This window comes from Electrophorus electricus, chromosome 17 (assembly GCF_041902795.1).
Source record: "Electrophorus electricus isolate QZ-2024a chromosome 17, ASM4190279v1, whole genome shotgun sequence".
NCBI classification, from domain to species: Eukaryota; Metazoa; Chordata; class Actinopteri; order Gymnotiformes; family Gymnotidae; genus Electrophorus; species Electrophorus electricus.
The window spans coordinates 2,311,363-2,327,500 of record NC_137513.1 but is presented as its reverse complement, the minus strand read 5'-3'; the positions used below and the strand labels follow the sequence as shown (position 1 = coordinate 2,327,500).

At 47.3% G+C, this 16,138-nt stretch overlaps 1 protein-coding gene across 5 annotated transcripts in view; it reads right to left on the bottom strand.

Moving 5' to 3' along the window:
• Nucleotides 1-16,138, bottom strand: part of ncam1b (neural cell adhesion molecule 1b) — a 48,012-nt gene that overhangs the window by 14,846 nt on the left and 17,028 nt on the right. For 3 of the 5 annotated variants that reach the window (XM_081699970.1, XM_027022405.3, XM_081699973.1), the window contains 9 exons: nt 9,819-9,893; nt 9,120-9,329; nt 8,707-8,850; nt 8,169-8,306; nt 6,601-6,718; nt 5,746-5,903; nt 5,485-5,627; nt 5,312-5,335; nt 1,767-1,796 (listed from right to left, as the gene is read on the bottom strand). In XM_081699970.1, the coding sequence (XP_081556096.1) occupies nt 1,767-1,796; nt 5,312-5,335; nt 5,485-5,627; nt 5,746-5,903; nt 6,601-6,718; nt 8,169-8,306; nt 8,707-8,850; nt 9,120-9,329; nt 9,819-9,893 (1,040 nt within the window). The remainder of the gene's footprint in view (nt 1-1,766; nt 1,797-5,311; nt 5,336-5,484; nt 5,628-5,745; nt 5,904-6,600; nt 6,719-8,168; nt 8,307-8,706; nt 8,851-9,119; nt 9,330-9,818; nt 9,894-16,138) is intronic. The other 2 variants (XM_081699972.1, XM_027022411.3) reach the window with 2 other exon arrangements.

Sequence of the window (16,138 nt, the reverse complement as noted above, 5' to 3'; positions counted from 1 at the left end):
AACCTCCATGCGTTCAGCAATGGAGTCAGCGACAATGTGAAGAACAAACCTGAAGTGAAGGATATAAATATACCAATAAATAAATGATTATTCTATAACTATTCTATAAATAAACATAAATAACAGGCCTTTATAGGCTTTTATACACTTGGAAAGCTGGGGGTAGGGTGCGAGGAAGGGGGCGGGGTGAAGGGGCGGGGCGTGGGAAAGGGGGCGGGGGAAGGTGTGGGGAAGGGGCTGGGGTAATGCAGAGTTTGAATCAGGGAAGCCATTTGTAAAGTGCTTGTTTATTTCAAAACACGCTGTGGCTGGTAAAGGCAAGAGCAGTCTGCTCAGGGCCTTGCTGCTCTGACATGCACCTACATGCCCCCCCAACACACGCTCCCCCCAAGACATGCCCCCAACACACGACCCCCCCCAACACACCCACTCCGAGCTGTGTTCACAACAGAGCTTCACTTGACCTTCCACAAGAAGCACTTTGATCTCCCTGACTCTGCAGCGCTCTGAAGTGAACACATACCACAGTTCTGGCTTCAGGCTTTAAGTGTTTAAGATTATTTCAAAGAAAGTAGAGCTCTATCCTTGTACTGAAGAGGAGTGAACGAAAACGGAAGGAGATTTGCAACAGGTGTTCGCACGTTTCTTTTTCAAGAGTGAAGAACACTATCCAAACAAATCTATTTATGAGAAAAGTGCCGCCTCAATAGATCAACAGACCTTTTAACCTGGCTGACAAAAACTCTCACATGCGCGCATGTTTGCTTCTTCTCCCAAGGCAGGGGTGTGGCCCAGTTCCAGGCCCCTGCACCTGTGACCGGCATCTGCAGGATCAGTGATTCGGTCCATCTTCTCTCTGCCCTCCTATCATATTCCCGTAACACGCAGATCTTTCTCACCCACTACGTCAGCAGCATGCCCTGGGCTAATATAATTACCCCCCTACCCTCCCCAACAACCCCCTCCCCCGCCTCTCTTCCTACTCCTTTCCCTTTGTCTGCAGTCTCATGCCTGTACCGTGACCCCCATGACCCCTGCCTCCCCCTCCCCGGTGGACAGTTCTCTGTCACTGGACACCGGCAACAGCTCGGGGCACGGAGCAGCATCGCCAGAGCAGACGACGTGCCACACGCCTCAGCCAGGGTAATCAGCCGCTATAACTCCCATTCTTCTTGCGGATAAAGCTTTAGCTTTTCACCTGTCACGTGAGACCACTGGCGCATTAATGTTTCATAGCCATGGATTTCAGTAGAGGAGGGTTTTTAATAATGCAGACTGACCCCTGGCTATTGGAGAGGCTGATGGTCGTTTCCACAAGCACCCAGCTACGTCAGGGAACGTTCCAGAAAAACAACAAAACACCACAAAGCAGAGCTGAATGCAAAGTTTTCAAGTCCTCAGGTACAAGAGCATTCATCTAATTACTGCAGGAATTAATGGATTGAAGAAAACCAGAGAGGACGCTAACTACACAATTTAAAACATGCACAGGCTGTGCTGCCTCATTAATGACAGAAAAGAAAAAGTTTTAAAGCCAGTGAGGAAATATCAACAAGTACTACATAAGCGCAGTACAAGAAATTGACTCGGTTTCATTTACTGAGAAAGTGAAGGCAACTTGGCACCAACATACAGAACAAAACTGACTTGCATCTCACTCTATGCCAAACATCCACACCACAAGGGAAAGAAAGTGTGGAGTGCGTGTCAGATTTGGACTCTGTGTCCAAGCTACGGTCGAGAACTCGAGGGGACGGAAGTGATACCTTGTGCTGTTCGGGACGAGTCCAAGATGCCTGCAGAGGACAGAGACAGAAGACAACACACACAGGCAAAGGCAACCTTTAGAAACCATCGCACTCACTGGTAGGACAGACAGGAGGAAAAGGAACCTTTGTCTACCATCTACAACCACTCACTGGCAATGTACGTCTGACATTCGCTAATCCAGGGAACTAGGCATAGGATTTAAGAAAAAAAGCAGAAAAACAAACAAACAAAAAACATGCATATAAGAAACATATTAAGCAAGATTTATTAATGTCATTATGAGTTTATTTCATATTAAAATCGTTATGTATTGATTTCATATTAATGTCATTATGGATAGTTGCTGTAACATTAGCAATTCAATTAGCTGAGTGGCTTGGGAACACCAACTGTCTAAGCTAAAAGGTGTCAGATAGTTCTTTAGATCCCAGAAGATCATAATTTGTGTTAAATTAACTTATGTGTGCTTAACAGTATTTAACAGGGTGTTTAGAAAAGTCTAAATGTTAAATAAGTGTTTTGAAGGTAAATTCTAAAACAAAAGGAGGGAATGAATCTAGTAAAATAGAGCATTTTAGCTGTTACTTTCAGTGGTAGTGCAGTAGCCGGCATGTGACATACACGCTCCGTGTATGTGCTCTCACTTCCTGTAAAGCCTCTAAACTAATTTTCACACTTTACGTGAAGAGTAAATGCATGCACGGCAACGTGATACGGCAGGGATGACATGAATGGACTCTAAAGAGCAGCACGGCACAAGACGACAGCGAGACGACACCAACGGAACCTGACGCCCGAGCAAAGTTACCTGCCCTCTTCCCCCACACGCCCGCTCCAGCAGGTGCCTATGCCCGCACGCCACCCGCCCACACATGCGCCGGCCCAGACGCGCACCGCGCTGCACTCCCGCACAACAACACAGCAAATGTTCCACAGAATATACCACCCGAAACCAAAAAAGTAGTGTACTGAAAGAGCACTGAGAGTATGAGCCAGCTTGCTGCAGTGGCAAGCTATCCGTTCCAACTCCCTCTCAGGGGGGCTGAAGGCAACTTGCTATGATCACCACTCTGGAAGGTGTAGAATACTCTCAAATTTAGACAGTGCCACACAGATGTAAACCCAACAGCCCAACAGGCTACAGAGTATATTGCATGGCATTTGCCATGGCAACAGCAGAGCATAAATACAGCAGATTTTCCTGTTGAGGGTTCCATTTGTGCACATATGGCCCTGGTATAGTATTTGCATGTTTGTTTGTTTGTATGTGTATGTGTGTGTGTGTGTGTGTGTTTGTGTGCGCGCGCACATGTGTGTCTGTGTGTGTGTGTGAGAGAGAGAGAGAGTGAGTATAAGAGAGTGTGTGTGTGTGTGTGTGTGTGTGTGTGTGTGTGTGTGTGTGTGTGGGTGGCTAATTAGTTATGTGGGTGGGTGGGCTGTTTCTCAATAATGTGTAGAGAGTCCGAATTAATTACAGGAACAGACAGCACTGTCAGGCATCGTGAGGAATATGAAATCATCAATATGAAAGCTCACACAGTCAGGAAATAGCTACATGTTATTAACAAGGTGAATAAAAGAAAGCTTCTAGGGAAGAGTGCATGCACATGTAAATAATAATAATAATTAAAACATAAGTAAATAAATAAATAAATCGCCTTGGGTGAGAAATGTCTTTTATGCAGCACAGTGGTAGCTGTTTTTGAGGTGCTGGCCAGATTTTAGCCTGCGGTCCAGTCAAAGATGTCAGAGGTGGAGAGAAAACTGGATCAATATGTCCATTTCAACAGAGGTCACAGTGTGGGAAGGCTGTTTTCATCCTTCCAGACTCAGCAGAGACAGAACGAGCCGGCGCTGAGCATTGGGTCACTGGTGCGAGCGGAGAGGCTGATCTGAGACGGCCCCACCAGAGGACGCACATCTGAACGGCCATTGTGTGTGAGGAAAACAAGGGCTGCTCTGTACAGCCCAGCCACTTATCCCAAGTCGACATCTGTTTGGCAAATCAAAAACCCTTCTAGAGATAAAGAACCCTTGAAATATCATTCGATTGTGCCTGGCTCTTTTTCCGTCTCCGGGCTGAGCGCGGGGCCGTTTGGAATGCCTCTGCTCTAATCTGTGTCACAGCCAAGTCACGGAAAGGTTGACTCGGAGCAAGTGCAACAGTAGAAGAGTCCGGGAGAACAGAGCCGACCCGTCCTCGCAGGCCGAGCCCTAGCCAAGTCGGGCAGGGTCGCGGCCTTCTAACGCCTTTTCCTGAGGCGTTACTAATCTGGCACACACTGCTCGACACCTGCTGCCTTTTACGACCTCTGTGGCATCCTGGTTAAGTGGGCCAGAGGTGGAAAAACACGACAGAGCGCAAAGCTCCGCATAATGTAGCAAATAGCGCTGAGAAGGCAGGAGCTGTAGGCGCCCTGGAGGGATGAGCCGTCATCCGCTTTCCCCCGCCTGGCGGAGGAAACAGGAGACGCCCGGGACAGCTCGGATCACTTCTACGCAAAACTGTACACGGGTGAAACGGATTTGTTGAAAGTGCAGACCGAACAGCTCAGCCCATGCACGATGCAGAGCTTCAGAGCCAATCCCTCTCGCGTGGGGCAGTCTTCTGGTTTCTGAGCCTGGCCCGGGGCAACGGGTCCCATTATCGCTGTGGATGAGCTCCACGGGCTGCGCCAGCCTCTCTCTCCTGCCCAAGCTCCTGCTGAGAAGTCCTTCAGCCAGCCACGGAGGTGTTGCAATGGTGCCTACGCAAGCCAAAGAGACCGCGGAGCAGGAATAAAACAGCTGCAGGACGGCCACTCGCCTCTTGTGGCCGGCACCCTCGTTTCTTCTACGCTTGCTGCAAATGCAGCTGACCAACCTGACATAAATCGACCCGACAACCGGCTTTACAACAGCGGACGCGGAGAGCGCGGCATAGCTTTCTGCCGTTTGTTTTTTAGATTTTGTGCCAAGAGCGCGATTTGTTGCATGATTCTACACAAGACGATGAAGATGGCCATGCCTGCCTAAATGAAGACCTACTGTTACCACCGCGTGGCAGGCGAGGATGAGGATGAGGATGAGGACAGCGACTGGGGGTGGAGGGGAGGGAGGTCACGAGGGAGAGCTGTCCAATCACGGCGAGGCGCACGATGAGGCATGCTTCTATAGGGAGCTGGGGACGAGGGCGACGCCAGACCACTCCTGACATGGCGGGAGTCGCTCGCGTCACATTCGTTTAGTTCGGGACGGCGCTTTTTAACGAGCTGAGGCCGCATAGTTTCCCACCACTTTGCCATCATGAGGACTACTGCAGCAAGGCTCTCTTTTTTACATTTTAAAAGAGTTTTTTAATTCAATAATATCTGATAAGATCATGGCTTTAGGACACTGGAAGAAATAGATTTTTAGTAGCAGGAAGTAAATTAACAGACATCTTTACTGTCTGATAGTTATCTAGGCTCCGGGCCAAATCTGGGATTAAGGAACAGTGGCGTTGATTTCGGTGGGTGTTCTAGATGTTCGATGTACCATACCTGCCGCTCTGATCGCATACCTGATAAATCCGCTTTAGATGCTCCTGCAGACAGACACAAATCATTTGCATGAAGCAGCCAGTGGCGTCTGGGGCCTAGCCACTAACCCACATCACAACCATCGCAGCTGAGGTGCAGCGGCGCTAAGCTCCGGGTCACAGAGCACAGTGCAGGGCAACAGAAGTACACTCACCTGCTCACCCTCGTTGAACACACGTGAGCCGAAACTCCACGTGATGCTTGGCGTGGGGTCCCCGGTGGCTTCACACGTCAACGTGACCCGCTCCTCCGTCTCCGTGGTGGTCCGGTTCTCCAGATATGTGATCGTGGGTTTTACTGGAACCACGTCATTTAAAGTTAGAGTTCTGCACTTGGCTCTCGCCACCTTTTTTTCCCGACGTCAAATTTGAGGAGCCATTATAGTGCAAATTTGTCAAGTTCTGACACGCCTTACCGAAGACTCTGAGACTGACTTCCTCCTCGCTTTTCCCCGCTTTGTTCCTGGCGACGCAAGTATAATCTCCCTCGTCCAGCTTCTTAACGTCCATTATAGTCATCTCGGAGCCGTCCTCGCTGAACCTATACTTGTCCCCGCTCGCCAGGGCGTTGTTACTGAGAGAAACATTCAACACAATAACGCTCTCGCAATAGTGCACTAATGTCCAGCTCTGACACAAAACCAAGGGCGACTGAGATGATTTTACCACAGAAGCAGTGTTTGTCTTCATTTCTGAGGGTTTTATTAAAAAATGAAAACAAAGAAATTAGTTTTCTAGATGTCTGGCCTGAGATAAGCCTCCTCTGAACAAAACAGTTCTATTCACTCAATTTTCTTCTAGGTTCTTCTCTGATAAACTGTAAACCCCCCTCCTCACTTTCTTGATGATGACTGCACACATTCATCAAAGGTCAAACGGTTCAAGCCACTGTCAGAAAGCTGAAGAGCGGTTATCGGCCAACAAACATTTTTTCCCGTTGCCCCCTCCGTTGCGAAGACTCAGGCAGGCTCCCCTTCTCCTCTCCGGGGAGCCTCGACTCCTCCCTCAGCGGGCTCTCCGCGGAGCTGGCAAGTGAGCGTCAAACAGGCTCCTCACTTTCAAACCTCAAACCCCGTGGTCCAGACTCGCCCTCTGCCATGCTGGCTGGAAACCCTCCTGATTTTACACTCGGGGCTCCTCGCCCGCCAACAGTTTCTCAAGCCAACTCGGCGTGGGCCACAGTGAGAAACAGAGGGGGGTTTATGATGGAGCTCTGGCATAGGGAGGGCCTAGTGAGAGGGTGAGGGGCTTGTGGGAGAACGCTGGCTCACCGTGTCCATGAGACCACAGGCTTGGGAAAGCCGTCAGCATCACAGGCCAGCGTGGTGGTGTGGCCCATGTCAGATGTGCTGTTCACTTCAGGCTGTCGAACTTGGATAGTGGGGACAACTGAAGGTAAAAGAAACGACTGCATTTACACTCACCAGGTTGCGGGGAGGTTCCACAAAACAAACACAGACATTTTGAACCAATCTGCTGTTTCATCATACAAGTACTCTGCCCTTCACTCCAGATATTCATGTAGATGGTTTGGGCGGTTCAGATGTAATTTACTGCTACAGCGCCTCCTCTCACGAAGTTACAACAGAAGTTGGTGGAGCATCTCCACACATGAGAGGTTCCACTGAAACCACCTTAATTTAAAGTCACAGAGCTTCCAGTTCAGTGAAACATATCTTATAATGACATACTTACAGGCATGTGCTGGGAGGGGACTCTTCAGGGTCTATAAATAATGTGGCAATTAAAAGTGAACAAACACTCTAAGGGGATTCCTGCTTTGATCCCCACAGAGTAGAAAATTAAGCCCACCAAATATAAGCAATTAGTTTCAATTTATTATTATTATTATTATTATTATTATTACTACTACTACTACTATTTGGGCATTATTACACCACTAGGCTATTACTACCACTACAGGCTGACTCTCCTGGGAGACTGCCCCATGTGGAAATGCCTGCAGGTTATTGAGAGTGGGAGTCTGTGTTTGAAAACTTCACAAGCACCTTGTAGAAAGACAGACAAGCGAGAGCCACCCAAACGTTCGGTTTCTCCTTCGTGAGAAGCCACTGAGAGTAAACCTTTTCTTGGTCCCTCACGCTAGTGTAGTACTCACAAAAAAAACAACAAAAAAACCACGTTATCGGCAAGCACATACGCCAACACTTGCCTACAGCTTAAAAAGGAGCAATTAAGCATTTTTAAATGGCTATTAAAAAATATCTTCAAAACACAACTGCCTCTCTGGACACCTGATGTGGCTTAACCTACTGCCCTTTGTGAAAGGTAGCCCAGGCTCAAGTTTTGTTAATTGCCTGGTCCAAATGTGCCACATTTTATTCATTTCTTTAAAACAGTTAAAGTGCACCACGTAGGCTTTCAAGCTTGGTTTAATTACAACTTAGCAAAACAACACAAACGCTGCTTTAAAGCATCTTTGACTGCTCGTGTCTTTTAATGGCCACTGCGGCACACTGGTGTAGTGCTTCGCAGCAGTTAGAAGCCTCTGTTGCTTTCTCTCGCCGCCCAAGAGCACGGCTATAAATATTCCGTCCTGAACAACTTCAGACGGAGAGGAGAGGAGGAGAACTATGATGTCTGGGAGAACTCCGAATGCTTTAGCGGTCTGTGTCGTCACACCTGGTCAGCTTCTATCGTGGCCTGTCGAGAAAGCTTCACGGCAGCAGTGAAATGCTTTGCTCAGACCAGATCACTGTAATGAGTGTCTGGGATGAAGAAGAGCGAGGGGGAACCTGCACGTAATGAACGGCATTTCCGTTGAAAAGGCGGGGCAAGTGTGAGCAGCTCAAACCAAGACACGGAGAGAGGGACTCACCGTTCACCACCACGAAGATGGTGCGAAAGTCGATCTCGCCCCTGGCCATGATGAGTCCCTCGCACGTATACTCGCCTTCATCTGCTTTCCTGATTCCTCTTATCTGCAGGTGGTTGTTGCTTAGGAATTTGAAGCGAACTGGAAGAAAAACGGCCGTGTTACAGAGAGCCCCGGACGCCCCACAGAGCAGATAGCCAAACGCTAACGGCTAATGTCCTTCACCAGAAACATCAAACACCTTGGCTCTTCATGTGATGGAGATGAATTAGTGTCATCTTCCGGATTGTATCTTTAATCGTGAAACAGAAACTAAATGGGACTGAACACCAATTGAGTCATGAATTCATGAATAACTGCTGTGCTTTCCAGTACTGTTCAATGCTTGCAAATAACGAAAATGAACATCTTCAGTGGAGAGCTCAGCCCTTGTTTCTGTTGACTGGAAAACAAGACCTGTATATTAAATGCAATCAATAGAAGTACGATCAATATACCAATAAAATGTACAATAAAAGGTGCACATACAATCAGACCTTACCATCTTTGTCAAACTGAATTTTTGCCCTCTTGTGTTTCCAGATAACAGTTGGTGGAGGGGAACTGGCGACATCGCAGACGATGACGGCGTTGTCCTTCTCTGTGAACTCTTGTGGGGATGGCGCATTTCTGAATGTAATCTTTTCTGCACACGCACAAAAAAAAGAATCGTATCACATTAAAAGGTTCGTTTTACGGCTTCAGAGAAAATTTCAGAGTAATTGATTGCACACAATAAAAACAATTTTAATTTGGAAAGGCAATTTGGTAGGACAAAATGAAGAGCATAAATAATCTAAGCAGAAACACGGTCTCAACGTTCACAGGAATTACACCGGACGTTTGGCGAGTATAGAGAGCATAAACACAGATGTGGGCGAGCTGAGGTAGACAGGAGGCTGTGCAGACACTTACGGTATATCTTTACGTTGACGGTGGCCTCAGCCTGCTGGTCCCAGCCGGTGGCGACGCACTTGTAGGCTCCAGCGTTCTCGATGTTAGCGTTGTAGATGGTAAGTGTGGAGGATGTCTCGTCATTCCGGAACGCGCTGACATCCTGCCTGTAGGGTTCAATCTTCTCTCCGGTCGGTGAGAACCAGTCGATTCCCTTGGCGCCCCCGCCGACTGGGGCAAACAAACAGACATGGCGTCAGATAACAGGAACACCAGTACAACATGTGCAGATCCAGCCATCTTTCTTTTTCACTTATACCAAACTCTACGGGCCTGTCAGGCATTTAAAACATTTCCACAGGCGGAGCTGCATCAATCTAGAATAAATTAGGCCTTAATTCCAAAGGAAACCACGAGCCTAAGACCTCCGCCCGCTAGCTGAACTGCATGTAGGAAGCAGCCAGTCCACTGGCCAAGCCCCTGGGATGGAAGACAGCCTTGGTTTCAGCTCAGTGAGGAATGCAATTGCCTCAATTGGTCCATGTCTTAGAGGCCTGACTCCAAAGAAAGCCTGAGAGGGGGAGACCTGGAAAATCGCTCCGGCGTTCGCCAAGATGAGTTACAGGCACGGGCGGAGCTGTTCCGGCCAGCTGCCTGGCATGAGTGAGGGGGCGTGCTGCTACACTGTGCCAGGTAGTGAGGCCCTAGGTGTAAACATACCTTCGCACAAAAAGAACTTGGACTCTCCAACGCTGATCTCGCCTTGCACGGGTATGATGCTCACTTGCAGAGAGGCTAGGAAACAGATCAGGGAAGAGAAGGGGTCAGCACGAGGGCACACTTTCATGCACACCCACGAGAGCTGGCTACGCTGGATGCACTTGTCCTCAGAGAGGTGAGGGCCCGGGGTGAAACATGATGGCTCGGTCAGCGGCGTCCGACGACGACCACAGTTATTGCTGCAATGAACGGGAAAGGCTGACTTGCTATCCATCACGAGCGTGGCAGTCTAGCGGGCCAGACACACTGCGTCCCACTACAAATGTGGCGATGCCGAGAACACGTGGTGTTGGAAACGAGCCAATGAACATGTTTTTCGATTTCAAAGAGGAAGCATTTCCCAGTGTGATTCTGCACATGCATAATGCAACACTGTGAGAAGTCCTGCAGAACAAGTTCCATTAATACCTCACCGGTGGCTGACCTCATCACTTCTGCAATGATGCAATAAGTAATTATGGAAACACCACTGACATGACAACGGAGAATACCAGGGCATGATGACGACTGGATTGAACAACCTTGTGCAGGACTTTTTCCAAAGCCTTCTATTTATTTATTTATTTATTTTATTTTTTTACGCAGCCATAACTGGCAGGCTACCATGCTAATCATAGATATAACCTCAGGACATGATTAGCCAGACGTAAACAACCTTATCCAGACGTAAACAATCTCTGTGACTGAAATTCATAGAGAGTTTTGTGGAACACTAGCACCTTTTTTGGTTTTTTGGTGACATCAGCGACGGTCTGTTATTGTGCAGGCGAGCTAAGTAGGGACCTTTCCAAGAGCACTGCATTGGGGTGCCAAGCAAGGCAAGAGAAAATAAATCGATACTTCAATCACAGCACAAAATATAACTAAGCCTGCATCTGCCTTACACTTAATCAGACAATTCAGAATTTTTTCATTTGTATGTCTGACCGAAATAGACATTTGAGAAATAGCTAAAAGGCAAAAGAGAGGATGGGAGGATGGAGGTAAAAGAAAAATCAATTTGTGCTCAGGTGACACTCAGCAGCTTATAGCCTTCTAAGTAATTTAATAAAAGTTATGGTCACAGTGTAAGGCAGGCCCACTGTAATTAAATAAGCATGTTTGGTCAATACCCATGCAAATGTGCATCTATTACAGCATGGGCGATAACCGGGTCTTCACCCAACTGCTGTTACTCGCGCTAAAGGGATGGACGAGACAGGCTTGTGGAATAATACTGTCATCTCACACTCTCATCAATTACCTCGGTGACCCTCTGCTCTTCCAGTAACGGTAGTTCTCATGCATAGCACATGCAGAAATGTCAGATCTGCTCTTTGTGTGACAGAACTGCCTGTTTATGCCTAATCAGACACTCAGGAAATAAACAAAATATAATGTGGATCCCACGTAATGCATGTTTGTCTGAAATAAATGTTCGCAGTGGTTTGATCTTTTAACAAAACAGTACAGAACAAAACAACTACTGAAAAATGACATGACGATTATAAGAGGGCACAGAAAGCCATATCAGCCCATTTTTGTACATTAAGTTGTTACACTGGGATGAAAGAACGATGGTCATTGTGGTGAGCCCCGTCTGCTGTGAGCTCTCCTGTGCCCGGTGATAGACGGCCTTTTGTGGCAGAGTGGAGCAGTTTCGCCCAGGGCATGACTGCTTCAGAACCAGCAGGATGGAAAACACGACACGCAATTACTGTACTTAGTGGTTCCTGTGCAAAATCTTAGGAAGCGGCAATAAAGGAAGTCTATGTTAGGGCAGCCCGGTATCACAATACTGACTCATATGGCCATAATTACTGCATTCTGAGCATTGCCTGTATACACAATGCTGTTGCATTAATGGGTCCTGCTGCTATTGGATGGATGTAATAAATAATTTCTTTGATATTGCAATTGTGATTATTCATCCTGATTCATCCACATTAACTGCTCACTTAATCTGAGGTGTTTAAATGTTTGTGTCTTTTTTCACCCCCAATTATTTTGGCCGCAGTGCATTCGCCGGAAACCTTGAGGATTGTTCAGTACATTAAACAGCACACAAACCTTTTTTTTCTTTCTTTAATCCACGCGAATGAAAATACAGAGGACTTAATCTTCAAACCAACAATGCAAACAACATGCACAACATGGTACAAATGCAGTATAAATGTAATAATTATCATGTCTTTTCGACGAGGGTCTTCATTCGCCAAGACCAAGCTTGTGTGTGTGCACTAGGAAACAATGCAACTGGATAGCCAGAGTCCCTGATTTTGCAACATCATTTCATCATTTCATTTTCATGGGTGTTTCGGTGGTCTGACCTACAACGACACAATTACGCTTGAGCGCATCACGCCCCATTCAGCGCGGCTCCCTGCTACCTCTTCACGAGTCAGAACTGTTCAAATGTGCTCAGAATCTTAATTGCCCACGTATGTACGGAGGCTTAACTCCGATTCGCTTAAACGCTCAATGGGTTTTATGATACAAAAGCACAGTAAGTTTTCTTTCAGTGTAAACCTTCATCTCATTAAAAAAGATCTACTTGAAGCAGGTTGTGCACAAGATTTGCTTCAGAAATATGCCTTTATGATGAGCCTATTCCTAAGGGGAATGTGTCAGAAGTTTAGCCCCGCCCTGGTCAGACGTTTCTGTACTGAACATGACTGTCCTGCAAGGTGCTTCTGTCAAGAAGGTAAAAAGCAATTCAAGTCAACCAGTTAGACACACTCTGCTCAGTGAGGTGGACACGCCCCTCGTGCTACTGGGCCAGTTCAAAGCCCAGCAAGCCACGTTCCCCACTACAACCGCCCTGTTGCTTGGCAACGTGAAATTGAAGGTAGTGGAGCCAAAATGGTGTGCGTGGTGTGTTAACGCCGACACACAGGGGTGTCCAGTGCCGGGTCCGTGCCAGGTTCTAGGCTGTGCTGGCTCTGAAGCAGGGCCCCTGTTCGACCTGGGGGATGGGGGTGGGGGTTATTAGCAGAAGAGAGCACTCCATAACCCCCCCCCCCCCATATGTACACACTTTCCAGGCTTTTGCATGGTAACACTGCACTGGACAGAATATAATGGAGCATGCAGTCCATGTGAACAAATGGCACACGCTGACTCACTCCAGCTGGATCTCTGCAGAACGTCTACTGTAAAGGTTAAAAAATGCATAAGTTGCTCGACATTCAGCCTACTGGCTATAAAATATGCACAGTGCGGTAAAGGACATGGCAGTATGTTGGGAGCCCAACAACAGCACTGGGGCACCAGTCTCAGTGCACGCAAGTGAAGAACTCAAGTTCAGGTGTTCCTGTCTTTTGAAAACATAACAATCAAGGGGCAGTGGTAGCTCAGTGGTTAGGGTACTTGACTTGTAATTGGATGGTTGCTGATTCAAGCCCCACCACTGCCAAGTTGCCACTGTTGGGCCCCTGAGCAAGACCCTTAACCCTCAATTGCTCAAGTTGTGCTTAGTCATAATTGTAAGTTGCTTTGGATAAAAGCATCAGGTAAATGTAAACGCATATGGGAATCAATAACACAAGTCCCTGCGGTTTCTCTCACATTGGCTTTTCATGCTTCTAATTGGACAACCTATGAGCGATCACCCTGACAAATTTCAACTGCACCACAAGCTGCATAATTACACAGTCTTTCCTTCCACCTTAGTACAGTAGTTGCTCTAAGTTTTATTATTAGCGTTGCTATTTCCAAGACTCAGAACCTTTAATATGAGAACGAAACCCGAGTGCTAGCGTAAATTCCGCCACAAATGATTTCCAACAGCATGCATCCTCCTGTGGCCCTGGCTACCAAATCGGCTGCGCTGTATTTTCACCCCGGGGCGGTTGCTATATGTGTTAAGACACCTGTCACGCCACGCCAGCTCCAGGCCGAGCCTAAGCTGATTGCTGCCCTGTGTTTACAGGCTGTACTACTCCCAGAGTGGAGCCATTGCATATAGAATATAATGAGCTGCTTATCGGCAGCCCGGGGAGGTTGCAGCCTGCTCCTCAAAACCATAATTAAAGCAAACCCTGTTTTGCTGACTGAAACGCTCAAGCGGGACTCTCGTGGGGTAGAGTAAATGCAACGTCCACGGTTTCTCATCTGGAGATCACATGTTCTTCGCGTGGGGTGGCATAAGCGCAGCGTCTACGTTTTTCTCTGCTGCGATCACGCTCTTCAGAGGGACAGGGGTCACTCTGGGTGACTGAAACTGGAAGCGTAATGCAGCGGACGGGCCAGCGTGTCTAGTCGGGCACATCCGATGGCGTGACAGTGCCCTACAGGGCCCGTCAGCCACCTAACGGGACACGTTTCTAGCGTGCTTGCTAACTCCAGTGGTTGCTAACTCCCGCTCACATTTGCTTGCTGATCAGGCCACAACTGCAGCGATGGTCCCAGCTACTCCGTTGCTATGGAAACCCCCTCCCTCTCCATTGTGCTGCACTGCTCGTAAAAGCCCTGTGTTGATGGGCTATGGGGCCACGGTGCTGGAACAGTTCACCATGCACAGAGGCTGCAGGCCCAGCCTCAGTGTTGGAGCGTAACAGAGCCACTTTCTGGAGAACTCCCCGTTGTAGCCATGCTCATTTTCAATTAATGAATCGAAAATAAGCATGAACATTGAACCATATCTTCTCTTCACAAGCTATACGGTCAGCTCTAGAGTCACACATGCTGTGACATAAGAACTTCACATCTCATCTTGCACTAAATTTCGTAACATCCAGTTCTACAGGGTAGAAAGAAAGAAAGAGAAAAAGAAATGAGGTCACATCACATTTTTTATTCATCATTACTATATTTTATAAGGACAATCCTAAGGATTAAAAAAAAATTATTTGATACATTAAGACATTAATAATTATAGTATGAACTTCTGTTGAACCTCTAGCCAGCAGTTGTAGCCAAAGCTGAAACAGAAGCAAGCAACAACACCTCACAGAATCAAGCCAAACCGAACACTGTAGACAAATACAGCACATCAGAACATATCTCAAAATACCTGAATCCCCGTACAAACGCATGCACGCACGCACCCACGCATGGAGCACACACACAACACACACGCACGCACACACGCACGCACGCACACACCTCGGAATGATCAAAGACCCTGTAAGCAGGAGAGCTGAAGGTGGCTTTATTTGGCCATGCTGGGTCCTCGCATGCCGACAACATCTGCCTGAACTTCACAAGCTTTAACAAACACTCCCTGAGCAGGCAAGGCCAGACAGTAACGTGCTTCCCCTGCCTCTAATGAGACCATGTTTAAGTGGCACGGATCCGAGCGCAGAACAGATAAAACGAGCCTCTTACCAAGCTTGGGTAAGAACCAGAAGCCCTGCTCCGCCTCTCCTGCATCCCACAGTGGCCCAGCACTGAAGTAATGAAGCTCGGGTTGCGTTTTTTATAACAAAATCCATACCCTCATAGTGCTACGTCAAAGGTCAGCAATTAGATTAGGCCAGTAATACAGGAGCTCGGTGTATTCTCGGCACCTCAGTATGAGAAGGGCAGACAGCAGATGTCTGCTGACCCACAAAAAGCTGGCTGGAGAGGAATTTCTAAAAACTCTCAGCTTAATTGGGCCAGTTCACTTGGAGAAAAGACTAACCTGTTTGAAGATGTTTCTGGTACTATTATAGATTGCTGCTAAGTAGAATTGAAAATGTTAAAATATTTTGATGGGTAACATTTCAACAAATACTTTATCTGTTTCAGCATTAAATATTAACAGATAGGCTATTTCTTTTTATAACAGTCTATTTTGTTGTAGTTCATTTTACTTCATTTTTAAGAAAAACAACAAACCACCCCACCACTCTACAGTGCCCCCACAGCCTTTCCAGAAAGATCACTGCTGGTCTGCACTTGAGAAGAAAACTCAAGTGTGAGGCGAAACATGCTCAGCGGGCGTTTAGTTTCCTTAAGGCATGCTTTAAATATCCTACCAGATCTTCAAACAGTGCAAGAAGTGTTTTTCCCTATTAAGCTACCAAGACCATAAGGAGTGTGAAAGATTCAACTTCACTGCCTAAATGACGACTTATACAATCAGAGCCTTCAGAACGCCAGTGAGGAGTGAGTGAGTGAGCGAGTGAGCGAGCGAGAACGCAGCCACAGCCAAGAGACGCATCCGTGAGAGCGTCATGGTTTCAGGAAATTCCCCTTTTCCTTTATTACAATCTGTCTAGCATCTCAGTGTCCCGTTATTGATGACTCTTCCTGAATTTAATTCTCCGACGATATTGATCTTTTCTCAGCTCTGG